The 24,433-nt window shown below is 40.4% G+C and overlaps 1 protein-coding gene across 1 annotated transcript; it reads left to right on the forward strand.

The window, feature by feature from the left end:
* The first annotated feature begins 195 nt into the window (after nt 1–195).
* Nucleotides 196–22,818, forward strand: ckap2l (cytoskeleton associated protein 2-like). The gene is made up of 9 exons (XM_031305536.2): nt 196–398; nt 1,690–1,756; nt 1,858–1,912; nt 3,085–4,337; nt 5,565–5,760; nt 7,514–7,672; nt 9,283–9,343; nt 15,750–15,900; nt 22,274–22,818. The coding sequence occupies exons 1-9, from the start codon at nt 359–361 to the stop codon at nt 22,581–22,583; spliced, it is 2,292 nt and encodes a 763-aa protein (XP_031161396.1). The 5' UTR covers nt 196–358; the 3' UTR covers nt 22,584–22,818.
* Nucleotides 22,819–24,433: the final 1,615 nt, after the last annotated feature.

Genomic DNA, 24,433 nt, shown 5'->3' on the forward strand with positions numbered 1-24,433 from the left:
CCTGGGAAAACCCATGTCAATGGGAAAACCCTGACGAACTTCCGGCAAATTTGAGATTTGCTCTGCCACTCACAACTGACAAGGGTCTGGTGTCACGGGTTGTACTTGTTTACATTCTCTTCTCCAATCAGCGCAGAGTTTTGGGGCATGCGTGCTGCTGTTTCGAAATTTCAAATCGCCCAATCAGAGAAGAGGAGGCGTTCACCCCGGCAATTTCAAACCCGGATGGGCTGGGCGAGGCGAGCTCAGTTGTTGTTATTGAGTTAACGTTACGTGTCGTAATCCACCACAATTCCAACGAGCCATTTTAATAACTAATCTGGACAAAGTCGAGAGAAGAAATTGAAGTCTGATAGATATGGAAGAAGCAGAGATCGTATCGATACTTTCCAGAAAAGGTTAGCGAGCTTGTTAAATTGCATATGAGCTATCTTGCTAGCTAGCTAAGTTAGTGAGCGAGTACCTTGTGATAACGTAGCTGGCTAAGCTAATGTTAACGCTAACCCATGTTAGCGCTAACGCTAGATATCAGTTAGCAAGATTAACGCTACCATAGAACGTTACGTGTTAGTAACAGCCGTTCTCTTAATACATCCATGGTAACAGCGAGGAAACATGTTCATGTCGTTCGTAATAAATTAACGCTGTGGTTAGTGATGGCAAGATAAAGCTTCATGAAGCATTGACGTTTTCCAGCAAATTGGTTCACAAAAGGGTTCATTTCTCGACGCTTCATGTTCACACAAAACCACCTATTGGTCAAAGAGAGTACAAAAGGCAGATATATCACAGATGATCTCAACCATCAGTGATCAACTGTATTTTATAGACTTGGTAATAATGGCTGTCGACAATGGGGGGGAAAATCCATTTCGATGTAATCCGTAATAGACTAACAATATCAATAGTGTCTTTTTTCTGATAAGTAGCTAGGCCTATGGTTGTATAATTTAGGCTAACGTTAACCGTATTGCATCAAAATGTGTGTAATCCTTTGGTAAATATTTTTTTATATATATTAATTGCAGAAGGGGTAATATTAGCAGGGCTGCAGTAACGTTAAAGACTATTCGTTTATTTAGAAATAATCATGTTTTTGTTGCAGAAAATTGTCCGTCGATCAACTAATCAATTCAATAACTAATCGTTTAAGCTCTAGTACGCAGTCCCTTTTCCAAATTTAGATTTTCTGCATGAGTACACATGCATCACCAACTTGCAGCCAGATGGCAGCAAGTGTCTGTGTAATCGTCTACTCAGTTATTCAGTAACTTCAGAAGTCCCCTACATCAGATAGATATCTTAATCTGAATGGTTGGTGAAAGTTAAGTGTCAGTTAAGGTGACTCAACGGTTACATTTGGATAAACATCATTTCCTCTATAATTTCCTCTATTCTGTTCGTCACAGTTTAGCAGATTAGAAGCTTCTGACCTCATTTGCTGCATCCAATAAGTTGAACTGAACTGTAGTCATGTATTGGCTGTAATTAACATACATGTTGACATGAATGTTTGTTTAGTTAACCTAAAGAGCGGTTCCACATCTTTTGGTGTAGTAGAGTTCTGCATCTACACTGTAGATGTATGCTCTGCAGACACATTGTAAAGTGATACATCAGTGTATGGGGTTTACAATTACATATAATAGAAAGTTACCAGTGCTGAATTCCTGTGATTTTCTGTCGCAGAGTTGCATAAGCAAAAGTTGATGGAATACTTGGCAGAAAAAGGAAAGCTGAAACTGCCCAACCCTAAGTAAGAACAAGAACTCTCTGCATAACAACTCACAAACAATGTGTTTAAAAACATTTTGTTGTACCTAGGATAAATTAAGTTAACTCAATTTGACTCCTCAGGCCATACCTCCGTGACGACTGCCAGGTTAAGAAGCATGTGACGTCTACACTAAAGGTGGGTCTTTCTGTTAAACAGGTGTGTGTGTTAGTGAGAGTGCATATTTACCATCATGGGAATACCAGAGCTAAGGGTGTTGAAATTAATCGATGCATCGCAATGCGGACCTAGACGATTCTGCAACGACGCAGTGACAGACCAAAATCGATAATTGCTTACTGATGTTACTTTTTGCTTTTTTTAGTTTTTGTCTTTTCTCTGTCTGTTTTTTTTAAGAGCAGATACAATAAAAAGGGGGAGATCATATATTTCTGACTGCTTAAATTTGTTGATGAAAACCATATGTAGCAATACAGTATATGATAATATTGATGAGGTGACGCATTGTAACGCATCGGGATATTGAATCGATTTGAATCGTTGACAGGATAATTGTAATCGAATCGTGAAACCAGTGAAGATTCACACCAGTAAGACTACGTTCCAAGTAAGTGCGTCAGGCTTCGAAGCAAATTAAACATAATGGCCAAACTAGTGCTGTTGCGGTTTACTACATTATCACAATCACGTCACTCCCCATGCAGAGTCAAGCTTGTCACCACTGTTTTTTTTCCTTCCCGTTCTTGCAAGCATGTAACTGTCACAGTGTTCAGGAGCCTATCTGTCTGTGTTTCAGTGACTAATGCATTCCTGCCAAATGCATTTACACCTACACCTTAAACCTGAGTGGGGTTTCGGACATGCTTTGAACTCATGGTGTGAGCGGTACCAGAGCGAGAGATAACAGCTGAGATTCAAATATCTTTTTTATGGTGGTATCCCCAGCGGTTTGAATAAGTTGACAAAATGTGTGCAGTACAAAAAAATCAACACCGCGACAGCCCTAGGCCAAATAGGAACTACAACTACTGGTCCGTCTTGTGATGCCCTCTGGCCCAAAAAGACTTTCCCCCATAGACTTACATGGCGAAAGAGACGTCTGAAAATCAGTGGATACATTTTCTTTGACTCGTTTCACTATCAGAATTCGGTCAATCCCACCAAAGAGTCAGAATGCCGAAATCTGGATCTGATTTGCACAGTTAGAGTGTAAAAAAACTAAGTGAATTAAAAAAAAAAAAAAAATGTCAGTCTTAACTTGGTGCTGAGTTGGCCTGATAATCAGACCAAATTGTCTTTTTTTTTTTGTCTCACTCATTTTTTTCCAATTTATGTTTTTGTTTTTACAGGTTGTTAAGGGAAAAGAGAACCAGGCTCCGGCTGACAGATTCAGATACGAAAGCACAAAAATTCAAACTCTGGCTGCTCAATCCACAAAACACCCTGCCAGAGGAGCATTTGGTGTCAGTAACAAATTAAATGTTTTAGGCAGCATGCTGACTGGACGGCAGAATACCAATCGTCCATCTGCAACCAGTGGCCCAGCACAGCCAAAGCTTGACAAGACAAGAACGTACACCATTGTGTCCTCCAAATCCAACCCGAATGCAGCTAGCCGTCTCACAAAAAAGCCAAACGCAGGAGAACCATCTTCAGGCAGAGCCCCTTCAAATGCAGCTCGTACAGCTGTAACTAAATCGAGCAGCAGATTCAGCAGTGGCTCAAATGCAACCTGGTCGTGTTCAATGAAGACGATCAGTGTCAGGATAAGTCTCGGCCCCATGGTCAAAACAAAAACAGGACTCACTCCTGCAGTGACCCAGCCAAGAAACAGTCAAAGTCAAAACTCAACACACACCTCTGCCACAGCAGCTGATACCACCACCGCCACCACTATGTCTGTTGCTAACAAGGTGCGATCCAGCACCTCGTCATCTGTTTCCCAGAGGTCTGCCATGGCTCAGAGGAAAACATTACCTACCCCTGCTCTAAACTACCATGAGAGAACAAGAGCTGGGATTAAAGTTCCAGATCAGAACAAGTCTAACCCTAAACCACTTTTGGGTAAACATTCTCAGCCATCTTGTAAGAGTCAGCTATCAAGTGAAATGAAATCAATGTCCATCTCCTCCAAGTGCACAGCTGCACCTATAAAGCCAGAGGGGAAAGCAGGGATGTCAAAAACTAATAAATCAGCTAGTCAGCCCACAGACAGGTCCACAAAGCAGAGATCTGATGGGGCAGGGATTAAAAATGGCCCACCATGCAAAGTTGCCTCCCGAACATCCTCGAGGCCAGTGAGCAGGTGCATTTCCAGAGCAATCACTGGGGTTGTGGGAGCTGCTGTGGCTGAGCTGGGAGGGAAAACCAAGACATGTGAAGAGACAGGTGGTACGAAGGGACACAGTTCAGCAAATGCTCCTCCACCACAAAGTGGTATAAAAAGAACAAGCTCTCCTGTGATGTCCCAGACAGTGCCACGGCCTGGCAAGACCATCAGCCATACCGGTCATGCCGTAGACACAAAGACATCAAAGGTCCCAGTCAGAGTTTTCCCCCAGACTGAAGTTAAGAAACTGACTGCCGCCCAAGAGGAAAGAATGTAAGTAGAACAGTACAACTACCGGTAAAAGTATAACATTAAACTGCCATGGAACCTTGTGACTTTTGAACTTGCCTGCTGCAGAATAATGCAATACCTAATATCTTCCTATCTGTGACTCACAAGGAAAGTTTACATTGGGGCTGGGTGATAATTCAATATTTTTTATTTGATTTCAACTTAATCATTTGTCAAGTCATTGACTAGTTTGCCTGACCGTTTTTGTTATTTAACAAAACAAGCAAGGCAAGATAATGGATGTGGCCACACATCCATTAAGTGTTCTGTTAAAGTGTTCTGTAGAAAGATACAAGGTACTTTGATGATGATGCTGATGATGAATAATTTTTGTTTGGTTAACATACATGAAAGAAACAATTATATCCCACAATTTGCCATCGTGGCTTACCGAAAAAGGAATATGCTTAAGCCAAGGCTTATTTTGCCTATCCTTTAAGCCCCATATAATCACTCAGAAATCCAACAAAACTAAATGAAACTAAATACTTCAGGACTTTGACTGATTAAATTTCTGGGCTTGGTTCACCACCCCTGACAATGATTGACAGTGAAATCTGTGTGGGTGGACTATGCACATGCCATCTTCTGGCAGGTGCAAGACAAATGAGAAATACTAAAGTGAAAAAAATGTAATGTCCGCAACACTGCTTTAAGCTCCCATACATTTTTTGCACTTTTGGAAAAGTTTCACCCACACATATTAATTTACACCCACCGGTGATGGTTCTTTTGGATTTTACGAAAATGACTAATAGGATAAATGTTCTTAAAGGAGTTTCAGTTTGGCTTTTAACATACCTCCAGTTGGGTGGCTTTATCAGTTTTAAGTCAATCAATTTGTTTGTGTCCCAACCCAATATGAGAGAGTGATGATTGAGAAACGATTATGGCGATAAGGATACTCACACATTGCACGTACAAGATACAAGCAGACTCAGGTCTGAAAATGTGCAATGGTTGGTGAAACAAGGAAATGAAGGTTTGGTCTGTCCCTTTTAATTATTAAGTAGAAACCACGAGTTGTTTATCCAAAATAAAATGTTAAAGGCGTTAACCCCAGTTTGTCCTAGGACCTATGTCATTTTACTTCTTCTCCCCTTGTTTGCTGTGTCTCTTTGCTGTGCTGTCCAGTTAAGTAACATTAAAAAAAGTCAACTAAAATGTTGACTTTTAACTGTACCCTCTGCTCTACTGTTTGGTCTCAAGGAGAAAACTACAGGAATGGCGGGAAGCCAAGGGTATTTCCTACAAGCGTCCTCCAATGCCAGTGAAACCTCAGGTCAGGCGCACTGTGGCTGTACCCCAGCCTTTCTGGGGCACCATGAAGGAGGAAGACGACGCCCACTCTCTCACCTGTGCAGTGGACAGATCCCTGGCTGACTGCATCAAATTGGTTGAAGAGGTAAATGGTGTGGAGTAATGAATTACTTTGTTTGGGTATTTCTATTTTGATTCTGATGTAATTAGATAATTTAACCTCCCAGTGGATATTACATTTCACTAAAACTATCTGGGAGTGTGGGAGTATCCATGGACATTGTTGGATCAGATCTGTGTAATCCGAGAATAAATGAAGAGAAATCAATTCCATTTAAAGTAGGGCTGGGTGTCTAAAAAATAACTAGTTTGCATGACCATGTTGGAAGGCATATAGTGACACTCATAAGTTTATGAACCCATGCTAAAGTTGACTAAAAAGATTTGGCATGGGGTGCTTTCCATAAAATCATATCTCAATGCAAATCAAACCAGCTATTAGGCTGAAAATAACTGAAATTAACTGAAATAAAACCTTGCCAATCTCTAGGTATGGTGAATGGTATGTGATGATGTGGGGCTATTTTAATTCCAAAGGCCAAGGGAACTTTATCAGGATGCATAGTATCCTGGATCCATGAAATAACTGGCCTTTAAAAATAAAAATCTGCCTGCCTCTATGGGACTTTAACATAGGTGTGTACTTACTTATGCCCCCTGTATTTTAAGGAAGAAAATTTTATTTATTTACGATACATTATTCATTCACAAAGAAAATTGGTGTCCTTAAAGGTTGTATTTTTCCTAATTTTTTTAATTAAGGCATTAAGATCAATTTCCAAAAGATGATTTTTTTTATTCCTCTTTTTAGTCAACTTGAGCATGGGTTCATAAACTTACGAGTGCCACAGTATGTCTTAAGACCTTTCCTGAAAGGCCTGGCCTGCCGTTATGCAAGGGGCTGAGATGTGATAATCGTTTAAAGGAACACGCCGACTTATTGGGAATTTAGCTTATTCACCGTAACCCCCAGAGTTAGACAAGTCCATACACGGTTCCAGCAGCAGCAGGCCAGCACAGAACATGCAGGTGAATGGTTCCAGTAATCCTACTGCTCCGAATAAGTGACAAAATAACGCCAACATGTTCCTATTTACATGTTGTGATTTGTAGAGTCACAGCGTGTACAAAAAACAATGTAACATGAGACACAGCCGTCTTCTAACCGTAAACAAACCGGGAACTATATTCTTAGAAGGCGAAGCTCTGCTACTTCTGCTACTTGGGCAGAGTGATTTGCTTTGCAGCAAACCTGTCTGAGAATATAGTTCCCGGTTTGTTTACAGTTAGAAGATGGCTGTGTCTCATGTTACGTTGTTTTTTGTACACGCTGTGACTCTACAAATCACAACATGTAAATAGGAACATGTTGGCGTTATTTTGTCACTTTTGTCACAATTCGGAGCAGTAGGATTGCTGGAACCATTCACCTGCATTTTCTGTGATGGGCTGCTGCTGCTGGGGCCGTCAGACAGCGTTACAGCACGTACGGAGATGAGAAGGGTATGTATGGACTTATCTAACTCTTGGGGTTACGGTGAATAAGCTAAATTCCCAATAAGTCGGCGTGTTCCTTTAAATATGCACACTTTTACACTGTTTTTCCTTGAAAGCATTCATAGTGTTCCACTTGTTTGTGTAAATAATGAAAAAAGAGAGGTTCTAAGAAGTTCAAACCCCAGCTTACTTTCTTTTTTCTGCACACCTGGCCAATCACGGCATGAAATGGGTGCAATCATTGGTTTTTCAGCCACCTCAATTTATCACTTTAGTTGTAGCGTACTGATGCCCTTTGTTTTAGTGTATGAGGTTAATGTGAGCCTACCTCGCACCCTCAGGGTTGCGCTCCAGACCAGGTGAAGGAGGTTCTCTCACGACTGCCAGCTGTGTCCCAGAAGTTTGCCAAATACTGGATCTGTCAGGCCCGCCTCATGGAACAAGAGGGCAACCTGGATGTCCTGCCCATGTTTGAAGAGGCTGTTGGTGTTGTGTTGGAGGTACGTCATCCATGATATTCAAACTTTGGAAATATTTTATGTAAGAATTTTGTACAGTTCCTAAATGTGCCCTGTGGAGTTTTCTTGTAAACAAACAGAAGCCTCCAATCAGTGTTGCTAAATAAAATCAGTGAGCGGGCCTGGCTTCAGGAAGTATTGCATTTACATTTGTATTAGTGTGATGAAATACTTTGAACATGTGTCATCATGTGACAGTGTTTAATTCATTCAATTAGCCAGAAACAAATTTTATCTAAAACAGTTTCTTAATTGAGAAAAAAATTGTTTTTCCAAGGTTTGGCAATATGACAGTATATACCATGAGATGATCGACATTTGTCAACTGACCGATAAATCACCAGAGCTGATATACCTGCTGATATTAACTTATCACAGCTGTAGTATTTGAGTATTGGCTTGTATGTCGTTTGAATAATAATAAGAAATGCCAAAGATATACCTAATAAAATGTTACGTTTATGTAATTTAGAAACAGTGACGCCATTCCACAGTTTTTTCCTCTAGAGAGCACTGACAACTGGAAAATGTCCCACTCAGTTCATATATTACATTAGAGGGCTTTATTTAATTCACCAACCTCCACTTAGTACATATAAGATATATTAGGAAAAAAGTCATTTAAAAAGATTATCAAGGGTGGTATGTTTTACAACAAATGGGTCTTACCAGCACTTACTAAATAAAACTGTTGGTCATATACAAATTCAGACTTTTGTTATGGAAACATTTGCTTTGTAATCATATGTGACACAGAATTCAACAAAAACATCCAATTTAGTGACCCTATTGTAATTATTGAGCAGCTTGAGCACCAATACTAGCATTTTGTTTGACCTCGCAGTGCCTGACCGCTCAGTGTCATTAACTCTCATTAGTGACAGACCAGAACAGCAGAAAATTTAGTTTGTGCTAAATGCTGTTCAGCTCTGATAGCTGATGTGGTTTCCGTTTCAGTGTGTCTTATCTCGGCCGACCTTTCGCTTTCTGTAAATGGTAGATATCACAGGCAAACATGGCTGCTACAGCTGGCTACAGCGATACACAATCATACATCAGGAATTAAGGATGTTATTGACATGCTCTCATGTTTTTATTTATTTTCATCTAAAAGGGACCATGTACAATTTATAAAAAAAAAAAAAAAAAGTCACCATTTGATGCACCTTACCTGATCATAGCTATAAGCTAATTTGTCTCTGTAGTCACTTTACTACTGCTACTGTCTTTTTTTTGTTTTACAAAATCCAGGAGGTTCTCATTGTTCTAATATAACAACATGTATTTTGCTTTATAATAGTTTGTGTTTGTCTTGTGTTGGACCTCAGGAAGAATAGTCTTCACTAGTGATGACTAATGGGGATTCTTAATAAACAAACACCTGGAAGCACCCACCATTTACCGTCAAATGCTCAGAGCCCATGCTCTCAGCATTTTAATGTCTGTAGAATAAATACAAATTTTAGTTTTAATATAGAACATGATTATTGATCCACCCTTCACTGCATAGTTCAGGTTTTTACATTATTCCTGACGGCTTGATGTTTTATGTGTTGGTATGTTTAAGTTTCTGTGCTTCTATTTTATTGTAGCCAGTGGACGAGCTGCGGACTGTGGTGTTTGAGATTCTGAAGAAGAAGGACGAGATCCAAGGTAGGACTCATTTTTCCACAGTACCACAGGTACCGTAGTAGGGGTGCAAGATATATTGACTCAATATCGTTATCGCAATATATCGAAAGTGTCGCAATAAGTTTGTGATATTTTGTTTATTTTGTGGAGTGCTGCGTCCCGTCCGTTGGCTGTGTGGCTTAGTTGTTTGATTTAGAGCTCGCTTGAAACGCTATAATGATCATGTTTCATTGGCCAGTTACCGTGCCACCTGCACGTTAGTGCACGTCAGCCTACGGGTCCACTACGTGACAAACCCTATGGAACATACCATGTGACGTGTGTGCATATTTCAACAGAGTGACAGCGTAAGTGAAGAAATAGAGACAACAAAATGGAACGAATCGGAGAAGAGAAAGAAAAGTTGTGTCCTGTTCTCTTTTATATATTTTATACTGTCCAACCAGTAGAACATGTCCTGTTCTGTAGACATGGTCCTTATTTATTTATTCATGTTGGACCAGTCCAATATGACATCAATATGATGTCAGTTGAAATAAACCTTGTGTTGTATTTGTTATGAATCTATTTTGATGCGTTTTCCCATAACTTTTGTAATTTTACATGTTTAAAAGTATTGAAATTAATATCGATATCGCAATATTCATAATCGATATCGCAATATCACATTTTGTCAATATCGTGCAACCCTATACCGTAGGTATTGTAGATACCCGGGATGCAATTTTTCCTGATCTCATGAGGGTAGCATATACGCCTAAGTGTTCTAGTCTGCCGTTAAATGCCAAAGAAGAAGAACACTACCAGCGCGGTTGTTAAAGGTCCCATGGCATGAAAATTTCACTTTATGAGGTTTTTTAACATTAATATGAGTTCCCACAGCCTGCCTATGGTCCCCCAGTGGCTAGAAATGGCGATAGGTATAAACCGAGCCCTGGGTATCTTGCTCTGCCTTTGAGAAAATGAAAGCTCAGATGGGCCAATCTGGACTCTGCTCCTTATGACCAAGGGGGTAAGCGTCTGTCAACAACCCGTAGATCCTATGGCGCCATTCACCCGCCGTTAGCATTCCATTGACTGCCATTCATTTTGACGTCACTTTGACAACAAATAACTTTACATGTGAAGCATTTAAAGCGTAACTCTCGCCAAAATGCAACCTAGGTTCTTTTTGTGAATGTACACGAGTCAAACTTTCGTTTAAAAACATATTTAGGACGAAAGCGTCACTATTAAGATTTACCGTATTCTCGTTTTTTGGTCAAATGGCCTGAGGGGCACTTTTATGCTAGCCTCAACATAGCTATTTTTAAAACACTAAGAAGGCTCGACACAATACTTTGCTTGAAGTATCGCCAGGGGCTCTACACCTTAACGAAAGCATTGACAACATTGTTTGTGTACACAGAGTTTACTAAAAAGAAAGGTTTTGAGCAACTCACGTTAGCGTATGAATAGAGGACAAGAGGTAAAGGGTGGAGACGGGAAGCTGTTTTAGCACTTGGTGCCTCAAATTGAGGGAGCCGGGTGCTTGCATTTGCAGCGCATGTTCAAGGAAGACAGTGTACGACAGCAGCGGTAAGAAAGTGCTTGCTAGTCACAAAGCTTTGGTCCGTGCACTCTGTAATACGAGTAAGTTACCGGCAACAACGGCTACCATGCGACTGCGCCTTCACTGACCGAACGTGTTTGTGATTAAAAACAATATGTGTGTGCACGTTCATAGTGGAACACGATTTGTCATTAGCGATGGCCACTGTGTAAAAGCTATCTGAAGCCCAAACTGCCTTGACAAAGCTGTCTGTTTGTAATCAGCATGGCAGGTATTTAAACATAACGGCCTTATCCCAGAGTTTAGACGTTTAGATATATGAAAAGCTATACAATGCGACGTTTTTAATAATGTACGTTGAAGCAAACAATGTACATGAAGCAACTATCATCAACATGGACAAAATCATGAATGTACCAATTCGCTTTTTTGATGATGACCTGGCCAAAGTAACAACACAACATCTAGAACGTTTTGTTTTCACAATGATTCATTGTAGGATTATGATATTATTGCAATATGTAAATCTACATTGATTCTTAATTTAACATATGGTTGGAAGAAGTAAAAATTGATCCAAAACTTTAGTTTTTAAAAATTGACTTGTTATTGTGTAATGTAAGAAGGACTTCATTCAAAAATTCTTTTGTTCATTGACCCCGTTCAAAAAAACGTTTAAGGCTCAGGATTTTTTTTCACTTTAAAGCCCTGTAACTAGTATTTTAGTTAGCAATAATTAGCCTGTGCCCATGTTATCTCCTTACATATACCTACGCTCTCCGTCTCTGCAAGATTGGGAATGATTGAGATTTCTCTTGGCACAGCTACCAGAAAACTTACAATGTTCAGACAGGTTGCTCACGTCACATTTACGTCGTCTCTCTCAGTTGGAGGCTGTGCAGTAACACTCAGCCGTCACCGGAAAAGTGCTTCTAACACCCACTGGTCTCCGTCCAGAGCAACGGGATCTGTTGGTCCAGTTTATATACTGTCTATGCTTATGATGTCATAAGCAGGAAGGTTACCTCCCCTTTCTCTGCTTTGCCTGCCCAGAGAATTTGGCCCACCCATGAGAAAGAGAGAGAGACATCATGGCTTGAAAACAAGCGAAGCATGGCATTTCAAGGCCACACCCCCACCCTCCAACGTCGGTCTGTTTCTCTCTGCCATTGTTTTTCACATAGAGCCCAACTTTAGCTACGATAGCTGACATCAGCTAACGTTAGCGCTTGTTCCAGCAGACTTTAGCATAATATTAAATTAACTCTAACCAGCCCTGTTCTATGTGAAAAACCAATGGCAGAGAGAAACAGACTTTACATAACATACTTGCTGTTTGGGAGTTTTAAAGGCCTCAAAGCAGTGACAAAAGCTCCTAAATTTAATTATTTTCTGGAGCAGAACACATGGAGGCTTTCTTTCATATCTGCGTCTGAGGATTAGGGATAATGCAGTTAGTCGGTTGCCCCATATACCAATTAGTGTGGACGAGATATTATACAATGCCTATAAAAAGTATTCACCCCCCTTGGATGTTTCACCCTTTTGTTTTTTTAATACATGAAATCATGGTCAATATAATTTGGCTTTTTTGACAAGAATTTGTAAAAATAAAAAAAACTCTTTAGTATCAAAGTGAAGATGTTTTTTTACAAACTAATCAATTAATTAAAAATATATAAGGTAAGCATATAAGGTAAAGAAGATGATTGCATAAATATTCACCCCCTTCAGTATTTAGTAGATGCACCTTTTGGCTGCAATTACAGCACTGAGTCTGTGTGGATATATTTCAATCAGGCTGGCACATCTAGACACTGCTAGTTTTCTCCATTCTTCCTTGCAAAACAGCTCAAGCTCTGTCAGGTTGCTCGGGGGTCGGGCGTGAACAGCTCTTTTCAAGTCCAGCCACAAATTCTCGATTGGATTAAGATCTGGGCTTTGACTTGGTCACATTCACCTTGTTGTCTTTGAACCATTTCTGGTTAGCTTTTGCTATATGCTTGGGGTTGTTGTCTTGCTGGAAAATAAATCTTCTCCCAAGTTGTAGTTGTCTTGCAGACCGAGTCAGATTATCCTCCAGGATTTGGCGATATTTTTCTGCATTCATGTTCCCCTCTACCTTTACAAGCCTTCCAGGGCTTGCTGCTGCGAAGCATCCCCAGAGCATGATGCTGCCACAACCATGCTTCACGGTGGCGATGGTGCGTTTGTGGTGATGTGCAGTGTTTGGTGTTCGCCAAACATAGCGTCTAGTCTGATGGCCAAAAAGCTAAATTTTTGTCTCATCAGACCAAAGAACCTTCTTCCAGTTGACCTTGGAGTCTAGCACATGCCTTTGGGCGAATTCCAGGCGAGATTTCATATGAGCTTTTTTCAACAGTGGCTTTCTCTTTGCCACTCTCCCATACAGCTTAGACTGGTGAAGAACCTGGGCAACAGTTGTTGTATGTACAGTCTGTCCCATCTGAGCCACTGAAGCTTTTAACTCCTTCAGAGTGGTCGTAGGTGTCTTGGTGGCCTCCCTCACCAGTCTTCTTCTTGCCCGGTTTGTGAGGACGGCCAGCTCTAGGCAAATTTAAACAAGTGCCATACTCCATCCATTTCTGAATGATGGATTTAACTGAACTCCGTGGGATGTCCAGTGAGTTGGAAATCTTTTTGTAGCCATCTCCTGACTTGTACTTTTCAATGATCTTTTCTCTGAGTTGCTTGGAGTGTTCTTTTTTTCTTCATGTTGCAATTGTAGTAGGAATACTGATGAACCAGAGACTGGACCTCCCAGACACAGGTGTTTTTTCTACTACAATCACTTGACACACATCAGCTGAACTCAGGTGATCTCCATTTCACTAATTGTGACACTGCTGGCATCAACTAGCTGCACTTCTGTTGAATTAGGTCAGTCACTTTAAAGGGGGTGAATATTTATGCAATCATCTTCTTTACCTTATATATATTTTTAATTAATTGACATTAGTTTGTAAAAATCGGTTTTCACTTTGATATTAAAGAGATGTTTTTTTTTTTTGTTGCAAATTCTTGTCAAAAAGCCAAATTATATTGACCATGATTTCATGTATAAAAGAAACAAAAGGATGAAACATCCAAGGGGGGTGAATACTTTTTATAGGCATTGTAAACACCTCTTAGTACATCACATCAACATGTTTACAAAAACCATTAGATTCTTTCTTAGGATTTATTGCAGGATTACACATCCTTATTTTTAACCAGGTTTACTTAATAACCTGGCAACTGAATGTATATTGCAATATTTAATGTACTGTAGACTTGACTTGCTGTTTTTAAATTATTTTGTGTGTGATTATGTGCCCCCCTCCCCCCTCAGTTTAATCCTACTACTATAATCGGTATTTTTATATTAATAACTCAAATCACTGTCATGTAAAAGGTGTCGCTTGTAGAGACAAACCAACAAAGAATTATCACCCAACACACTGCAGTTCATTACAACTCTATGGAGGGTTTTGACTTATTATTTTTGTTTCACAGCTTGCAGGTTTACTGTTTTGGATCAATCTCACAGCTTTCTTCGGTGTAGTTGTAGTAGGAGAGAAGAAGATTGAATATTGGGCGTACATTTATCAGGCAGACACAAACACGACGACACATAAATGAAAGCTAATGTTGCTCCGTAGATGTGTAAATAAGCCAGTGTTTGCGAACACATTGATGAGAGTGAACCGTTTTGCGCGCTGCTTTTGTGTTACTGAGCGTCTCGTGATTTTTATGCCGGCACACCACGAACGCCTCATCTTGAGAAAGCTTCAACTCCCGAGCAGCAAAATGCCCAGTGTGGCTGAAGATGAGTGATTCGATGGTTGCCTGTCAAGAATAACACGACGACGCAACTGGTCTGATCAAGGAGTTATCAACGAGAAAAGCAGTGCAGTGAGCCTCGCGTTTTGCAACCTGCAAACACATTTTGTCTGATCGCGGCCTTGAAGTTTAATTGAATTTTGTAGGGGTGGGACGAGACACCCAGCTCACGAGACGAGACACAAGATTGGGTTCACAAGATCGAGGCGAGATTTTAACACTGTTTTACAGAAAACTTCAATGAAGATATAAGAAAAATAGTCCTTTTTATTCAATCGAAAGTCACAAAATGTATGGTGGAGAGATAGGAGTCTCTTCACTCAGAGAACCAAGGTTACAACATAACCAACCGTTTTCTGGCAGTAGTTTAGACCGATGAGACCAAATGTTTTGTACTTGAATTTGTCATTGTACAGTTGACCGAGAGAAATAAAGCTTATTTTACTATTGTTTCATATTGATTACGTTCTAAAGCACAAATAAATTACTATCAAACACTCAACAGATGATTTTTGCAAAGATGGATGCTCTTTTCTCCTCCTCTGCATTTTATTTATTGCAGCACTAACCAAGGAAGTAGGCTACTCTAGTATCGATTTATGACCATTATAGGACGAACGGAGAACATTTCTCTTTTGTTTAATATCATTAAAAGTAAAGTTAGGTTTTGCTGTCCACTTCCCGACTCATTTTAACAGAGAAAGAGTGGTCTGCACGCTGCAGACGCATGTGTCTCGGCGAGGGAGAGAGAGCTGCGGTACTCTAACATTCTAACGCTGGGTTTTACAGGCAGCTTTTTTCTTCGAGTCAACTTTGGAAAACGGGCGGGGGATTTTCAATGCTAATTTCAAGGCTGCTGCTCTGCACTTGTGTACTGATATCACAAGACACTTTTTACCTTGACGAGAAATCTTGTCACGTTTAATCTCACGAGATCTCGTCACACCTCTAGAATTTTGTAATTTCAACAGTGGAATCTAAATAAAATGCTAATAAGGTTTACAAAATACTTGTTTTTGTCGTCATCTGCAGAAAACGAGAAAGAGGACCAAATTCCAACAGGTGAAGGCACCCCAGAGAGTATCAACAACCCAATGATGACTCCTAAACCTGTCAGAGCTCTCATTTGTGGAGAGAAAGGAGACTCATCTGTAGTCAAGTACAAGATCACAGCAACTCCTGGGTATGTTTGAGTCATTATTACACCTTCCAGCAATTATAGCCTATAGGGGTGGGAATCGATTGGCACCTCACGATTCGATTCCGATTCAGAGGCCAACGATTCGATTCTAAACCGATTATCGATGCATCTCGATGCAACAATTTATTTATGTAAATTTCCATGCGTGATTTTTCTGCTACTCAGTTTGCTAATCACTTCCTAGACAAAGCAGCTAGACAAAGCTTAGATTTTGACATATATTTGTCACACACAAGTTTTAATGAAATGTTTTGTCTACTGAGGTTTTTGTTTGGTAGTTGTTCCATGCTTAAGCCTTAAACATGCTTGTGAAAGTCACCTTCTCTCACAGTAATCTTCTAGGTCAGAGGCTCAGTCATGTTTAAAGGTGGAGAATTGGCTTCTTAGAACATGAAACATGAGGTGGTCAGATGTAATGTGATAAAGTAGATGAACAGCCTATATGTGTTTTGCCTAATTATTTTATGTCTTATTAGATCATGTGTATATATACACCTAAACTCTAAGTTGTTGTCCATTATCCCATCCTCTTTCAGTCACTCTGTTTTCTGATTTGTACTTGTCTGGAGACAGTAACTTTTAAATAAAAATCAACACATTTAAAAAGAAAAATAAATAAATAAAATAATATATACCGTATTTTCCGGACTATAAGTCGCACTTTTTTCAGTTTGGCTGGTCCTGCGACTTATAGTCAGGTGCGACTTATATATCAAAATATATATAATTTAACATGTTTTTAAATGTTAATTCATACGGAAAACATTATCGTCTAAAGTCGCGAGAGGCTGCTCTAGGCTTGTGACAACTATATGCTGCTCCTAAAGACAACTGAGAAAGAAAAGAAAATCCTATTCTGCAGATTACAAACTGCAGGTAGTGAAATATGCAGCCGAAAACGGTAATTGAGCAGCACAAAGAAAGTTTGGAGTGAGAGAGAAACTTGAGTGAGGGACTGGCGAAAAGGTGACTCTTACTGCAATGAAGAAAACAAAGAAAGCTAATCGGCTAATCGCGGGCTGAAAGCAAGATGGCCAGAGCTGGAGGAACGAGTCCACAGATGGGTGCTTGAACAGTGTGCTGCCGGGAGAGGCTTGTCAACGATGCAGTTACGTCTCCACCGTTATCAATCTATCTATATATATATATATAGATAGATAGATAGATAGATAGATAGATGGATGGATAGAGAGATATATATATATATATAGATATATACAGAAAGAGATAGATAGATAGATAGATAGATAGATAGATATATATATTATTTTTTTAAATCGATTATTAACTTATCAGAATTGATAATCGAATCATTCTAGAGAGAATCGCGATGCATCTAAGAATCGATTATTTTTCCCACCCCTAATAGCCTATATGTTTAACTTTTTTTTTCTGCTGGCCAGTTTGTTTTTGGTTATGTACTTCCGTTTACTTTGTTGAGAATTGCTCTCTAAACCCTGCCTCTTGTAAAGTAAGTAAGTCAAGTTTATTTCTTATAATTAAGTGTTAAGCCCAGTCTGCTCTGATTGGCCAGTGCTTCCTGGCTGGAAACTCCGGAGCCTTCACTCCGTGTTTCACTAGTGGAAGCTGGAGCTACTGCAACGGAGTATATAGCAGGACTTGAAAAAGCACCAATAAAGGCTTCTAAACCAAATATTACACAACCGAACATGTCCCAGCAGTAAAGTTACCGGAATTTGGGGAGAAAATGGCTATGTCTCATTCCGCATACTTCCGCCAGTACACTGCTAATGTGCACTGACCACTGCGGTAGTGCCCACTTTCGATGGTTATTATTGTCCCAAAAGGAACACTTACCGGAAATGACGAGCGGTCGGCTCGGCACGCCGCCTCTCAAAATCTGACGAAAATCTTTTAAACTGACTTTTGTCAATCAAAAAAACTGACAGACTCGGCAACTGCATGGCCTATTTCTCGCTTAAAATGTTTTCAGAAACACGTTTCGGTGAACTATTTTCGTAAAATACGAGATCGTATTCTGAACGAGCTGCCATTATGCTCGATTGTGAAATCCGGGAGAAGCCAGAGCCACGTGACGCGATTGTCCAATCAGCTGCCGGTCGACGTCCCTGGTCCCTCCCCTTTCCACTTTGAAGTCAAGATGGCGCCCATTTAGTGCGCGTAGTGTCCATCGTTATACTTTCCGGGTACTTTCAGTGCACTGACTTTTTGCGTTAGCTACACTATATACTTAAAACAAAGTGTTTGAAGTGTGCAAGTAGGCGGTTTGAGACACAGCCAATGTAAAAAAGATTACAGCTATGTCGCGTTAGCATGTAGCAACTCAGGGCTGGATTAACATTTTCATATGCCCTGGGCAACAAGACTCAGGGGCAAAACTAATCAAAGGGCAGAATGCTCTTACAAGTCACGAGGGAGCGTTTTGACTTTTGGCCAACGTAATAGACGCGCTGTTGATGCTGACTCGCCTTTAGCATACATTACATTCATTACAAATTTAACTTTAGATTAAACGTGTGTTTAAACTTCACCTGGGGAAACTGACTTCAATTTCAGAGGCTCGGGGTGCAGCTCAGTCGCTCCAGTCTTTGCCGGGATGCATTGCCACCACACCGCAGCAGACTCGCTGGTTTTATATTGGACGTTGGATATTCGACACATTCGAAAAATCTATTATGCAGCTTGGCCTTCCAATATAAAACCAATTTTACCACGGTCTGTGACAGCTCGTCTTCGCTCGCTGCACAGGAAGCTACAGACTCTGTTTTTGACGGGATTTAACATAATATTTTGATTAAACGGGTTGCGAAAAATCCGCATAAAATTAGGAAAGTGAGGACTGTGTTTATAATGTGATCTAACATAATATTTGACGGAGCCCAGGGCCCCTTAGATGTCCTGTGCCCCTGGGCAAGTGACCAGTTGCCCTAATGGTTAATCCGGCTCTGTAGCTATTTATTAGTTAGCAGTATGCTAACATTAGATTGTAATGGAACGAAGCAGCACTTTCTACTGTCAAACACTACCCAATCGAACATGTTTCAGCAGTAATGCAACCCAGAATTGGGGAGAATTTAACAACGTTGGCAGCCCAGATGACATTGTTTACTGCCGTTAGCCCTGTAGCTACTATAGTTAGCAGTGGACAATAATAGCATATAGCAGCAAATAAAGGCGTTTAAACCAGATACTACATAAACAGAAAATGTTTCAGGAGAAATATGACCTGGAATTGGGAAAAATTTAACGACACTGGCAACCAAGATGACATATTTTACTGCCGTTAGCATGTAGTTACATGCAACAATATTAACACCGCAGTGGCTTAAAAAAATTAAACACTCCAGTCATGCCTACTTGGAGCAGATTACCAATCATAGAAGGCCGGCTTAGAATTGCGACTACTACTAAAGACTACCGAGAGTAGAAAAAAACTGTTGAAACTGGAGCGTTCAGAATAGTTGGAAACGTTTTAGCTCACAGGGGATTGGTCTAAAATATGTTTTACGGCAGCTGAGTTGACATTGATGGAGAAAATTCTGGCATTGGTGTTCTTTTTTCAGGTGTGTCAAGTCTAGGTGTAGTGCTGAGCAGTTTCCCATTTCAGTCAATCTGTTTTTAGAACGGCTAAATTGTGTCAGTGATGGATGACTTGCTTTGTGGCAAGATGAGCCTCTCAAAAAACATGGCAATACGAGTAGGGATGGATATTGTTAGGATAACAGAAATAAGTTAATTTGTTTCCTGATTTTAGTGTGTGTGTGTGTGTGTGTGTGTGTGTGTGTATATATATATATATATATATATATATATATATATATATATATATATATATATATATATATATATATAATAAGGAAGGAGTTTATTAACAATACAAAATGTATTTTTATCTGGTTGTCAGAACAGCTCCCACTAAGTTCAGCTGAGCAGCTTGTCACTAAAATGAGAATAGCTGGTCCACCTTAATGGTCAGCCCACCTTACGTAAGTGAGCCTGGACTGCTTTCAAATCAAATAACTTTATTTATCCCCTGGGAGAAAAGTACAAGCACGAGGAGTAGTTCTGACAAGTAAAAAATATAATAAATACACACATTGCCGTATACCATAATACATGAAGGGCAATAAGAGAAGAGCAGCAGCAACGCACATGCTTTAGCTTGTCGCTAACATTGGGACTAACCCCGTTCACCTAGGACAACGGGTGGAACTTGTCTTGGATCTTGAGGAGTTGCATTTATTCGCCAACAGATAGCTTGTACACACTGCACTGCTACATTGACAACTAACTGACACACACGCTCTCTCTCTTTTTCTCTTTCTCTGCCGCTCACACGTTTACATTATACACACATACACGCTGAGTTATTCCTCAAATGAGTTTGCAACATAGCCTAACACATTTTAGTTTAAAAAATACCCCCACATGCTTAGGCCCGACAGGCGCACGGCGGCATTGCATAAAAACCAATATACCGAGCAGTATTGTTTGTCCAGGAACATAGTGATATTTCTTTACTGAACAGTCCGGAAGCGTTACCAGTTAAGTACCAGTTCTCTATACCCATCCTTAAGTAGAAGTGAATGCCTGGGGTCTACAGTCATTTTGAGAACCAACGCATGTCTTTTTTTTAGGCGTCCCATATGATGGTAGTGGTTTTGAGACTGGTGTAGACTAAGGTTGTGCTGATGGACGACATCATCAACTGTCAACTGCCAATTTAGGGGACATCACCCAACCCTAGTGTAGACGACAGTTTCGTCCAGGATACGTTCCAGACATTGCTCACCAAAAGCATGTTGCTGATGGCCAAATACCAATACCAAGGTGGAGAAATATTGTTTTGATCTGATCTAATTTAGGACCTGTGAGAAGTTACAGGAATGTCTGTCACAGACTTTTAACATTAGTCATTTCATGCCTGAAAGACAGAGTGAGTGTCTCATCTTTCTTCCGCACAGATGTGTTAAGATAACACTTTATTGTCGGGAATTTACAAGCTCCAACAATTAAAAAGTAGGGCTGTCAAACGATTCATTTTTTTAATCGCTGAATTTCTATAGTTAATCGCGATTAATCACATATTTTATCACATGATTAAAATTCTATTATTTTGCATTTCAGAACTGTTTTTAAGTACATATAAACAATGGAAAGCAATTATTACCAGTCTATATTGATTGGGAATCAAATGAATGCAAAGAAAGTTACTTTATGAACTTTACTTTAAGATTTGTATGTGTTGTTGTTATTTATTTACTGTAAACAAAAGAAAAATGTATGAATCTGTCATTATTGCACAATTCCTCCAAGTACCTAACTAAAAAACTAAAAATCCCTATCCTTACCAGAGTCAATATAGTGTTTAGTAATTTTGATTACTCACTGACGTCCAGTGATCACCAGTTAATGAGACAGCGTTTGCAGCACCTTGCAGCAGTTCCACTGTGGCTGCTTTCTCCGTGTCATACAGGCTGTGTGGGGGACTGCTGTCCCCCTCAACGGCAATGAGACGGGTCAGAACACGCCAACCGTAGTACATCTTTAAGACCCGAGTCTTCTACGATGCTGACAGGTCTGCAGTTAGTTGCCAACCGTTTTGCAAGAGCTGTAGTAATTTTTAGGGATTTGGTTTCATCCACAGGTCGGCAAGTAGCACTCTCCAAAATACTGCTTTGCCTGAGTGGGTAGCATCCACCTGAGTCACGTTAATTAGCTTGTAGGTGGTAACTCAAGCTTGACGTGCTTCGGTGATATTTTAATTTGGCTTTACACAATGTGCATATGGCTTTCGACTTGTCTACGAGCCGTCCGGGAGTTTTGGAAAATAAAAAGCGCCATTCAGAACTGTGTTGCTGCTGTCTTTCTCCATCATGTCTGCAGCCTGCAGCAGGAGGAAGTATGGCAGCTTGATGATTTTAGTAAAGGTGTGGCAAAGGGTCAAAATAGTAGCCTGTTAGGCACGACGAGTAGCCGAGTGAAGTGTAAAATAAATTAATAAATGCCGGCATGCGATTTAAAAAAATTAATGCTGACAGCCCTATTAAAAAGATAACACAACAACAACATGACAAAAGTTAAAAACATATCAGGCATCATTAAAAACAAGAAATGGATATGATGGGGTCCCAGCCCTGTAAGAGTGTTGATTAATTATATTGTTTAATAGTAAGAGGAGGAAAAGAATAAAAGTAAAAGTTTAAAAGAGTGAGTGAATGATATGCAGACTCTGGTAAGGGGAAAGGTCTGAGGAGGGAGAATAGACGATACATGGCTTTCTGTACTCAATAAAATCACGATTATTTCTTGGAGGCTAGATGAAGTTGAAAATTATGATTTTTTTTTAAAAAAAAATCTTGCTTTTCCTCAGTGGCCCACCAAGCCAACAGACAGAACCGGTGCGGGTCAACGGCCAGGAGGTTCGCTTCTTTACACCTGTCAGACGCTCCGTGCGAATCGAGAGATCCTCACTCCGATACCCCGTGTCCCTCCAGGACCACGATCTCTGTGTGGCCTCCTACAATGACCTGATCTCTGAGGAGGATGACCAGGGAACTGAAGAGCGGAAGCACAAGGAAACCAGCCTGTCTGCTCACAACACGCCCATGTACATCTACAGACAGAACGAAGCACTTCAAGACAAAGTGTTCGTCCAGCTCGTCTACGATGAAGGCGTTTAGCTGTCTGTGCCGACATCATCCCCACCAGTTTGTAGTTGAGACCAAATTTAGATGTGCAGGATTCACTGTTCACATGGCAGGGAGAACAAAGTCAAATGTATGTGCATACTTTGTGGTTTAAGATCTCGCCCTGTTCACTAAAAAAGGTGAGTTTTATCCTTGTAAAGGTAGAACCTGATATATGATGAATTAAGTTTAATAAGTATTTCATAAAGTTTCTGGGTTTATCATTTTAGTCCATGTATTTTATTCCATTAAATGTGTACATAGTAATGTGAAATAAATGGCTGTTTTTTTTAACCTATGTATACACGTGCTTTATTGACTCTGGAGTTGCTGCTGTTGCATTTTTGCCGTTTATTGTTTTATTGTTTTTTGTTTGTGTTGTCCCTATCTGTTGAGCACTTTTTTTTTTTTTTTTTTAAACTCTTGTGGTAGGAATGTCTTGTCTTATCTGTTGTGCATTTTCTCTTCTTCACCGTGGGATGGTGAGAAACGAACATTCGATGCCTCTGCATGTCTAGTATATGTGAAGACATTGACAAATAAAGATGACTTGAGGTAGTGTCACAAAGTAGGCTACACAGACGCTTCCAGAATCACTTGATTGTTTCGTGTATGAGTTGGTAGTGACGGACAGGTTGCTGTCTATATGATGACAGCATGACAAACATTCGTTTAAAAGGGTTTCGGCACACCCATAAATTACGTGCAGAAGTACACTTGGAGCGATTTGCCTTCGGTCGGTTTGATTTGGTTTGGTTTGGTTTCACACCTGGAAAAACTCAAGCGTCGGCTATTAAAATGCGTAATTACAAATCAGGCAAGAACGTCCAGCCCTCTTATTGGTCGGATATGTCTGGGGGCGGGAGCAAGAAAGTAAATACAGGAAGAAGGTCCTGTGTTCTGGTCTATAGTGGTGGTCAAACCGGCTCATTTTATTAAAATGATCAGACATTGTTTCGCAAGAGACGTGACTACGTCTGCCCTGGTCACCGAGACTTCGCTCTGCTCTGCCGGTGTCTGTCTCCGATTTTAGCGGCAGCTGCCTTGACCACGGAGATACGAGTGACGGACGGCGAGCTTGACCGCAGTCTATTTCTGTGACAGAAACACTGCAAGCTGCTACAGTTTGCTGCTCTGCTGCATCGCAGATTGCTAAACACACCTGACTACAGGAGACATTAGTCTGAGCTATGAGTGAAAATGCTTTTACTAAAACGGATGTGATGATAATTTACTAAAACAGATGTAAATCAAATACAGATATTGTGTTAGCCAATCCAACATGACTTAACCCCACTGAGTTTAAGAAAGTGGCATTAAAGGTAGTAGCCTATATGTAAGGAGTCTCGGTTTACTATTGTAAACAGGGTGGTAAAAGTTCAAAGTCCGCGCGCAGCACTGCTCGAGAAAGAGTGATTCCAAAAAAAGGGAGCGCCAAGCAAAACCGTGAATCAGAGAAATAAAACGATCTTGTGATTGTCTCATGGCGATTAGGCCTACGCACAAATGAAAACACCCACACATCCGTTGGAAAGCGCAAATGTTTTCGAAATAGTGGGAAAATGCATGGCGCTCTGCATTTTGCATATTCCCACTACCTGGATTGACAGACCGTGACGTCTGTCAATCCAGGTGACTGTGACCATATGTCACGGTCTGTCAATCCAGGTGCTGATGACACACCAAGCAGGACGCCACCTTTCGTGCAGAAAAATTAAGTGTGGGTGGCGTGCCAGCGGCGGTTGTGGAATTCCAGAAACACCATGTTGTGATGAAACTAAAGGAAAGCTCACATCAGGTCCATCATAGGTCACAGGTCAGGGGACAAGAATATTCGGCCAGTC

Source organism: Sander lucioperca, chromosome 2 (assembly GCF_008315115.2).
Source record: "Sander lucioperca isolate FBNREF2018 chromosome 2, SLUC_FBN_1.2, whole genome shotgun sequence".
NCBI classification, from domain to species: domain Eukaryota; kingdom Metazoa; phylum Chordata; class Actinopteri; order Perciformes; family Percidae; genus Sander; species Sander lucioperca.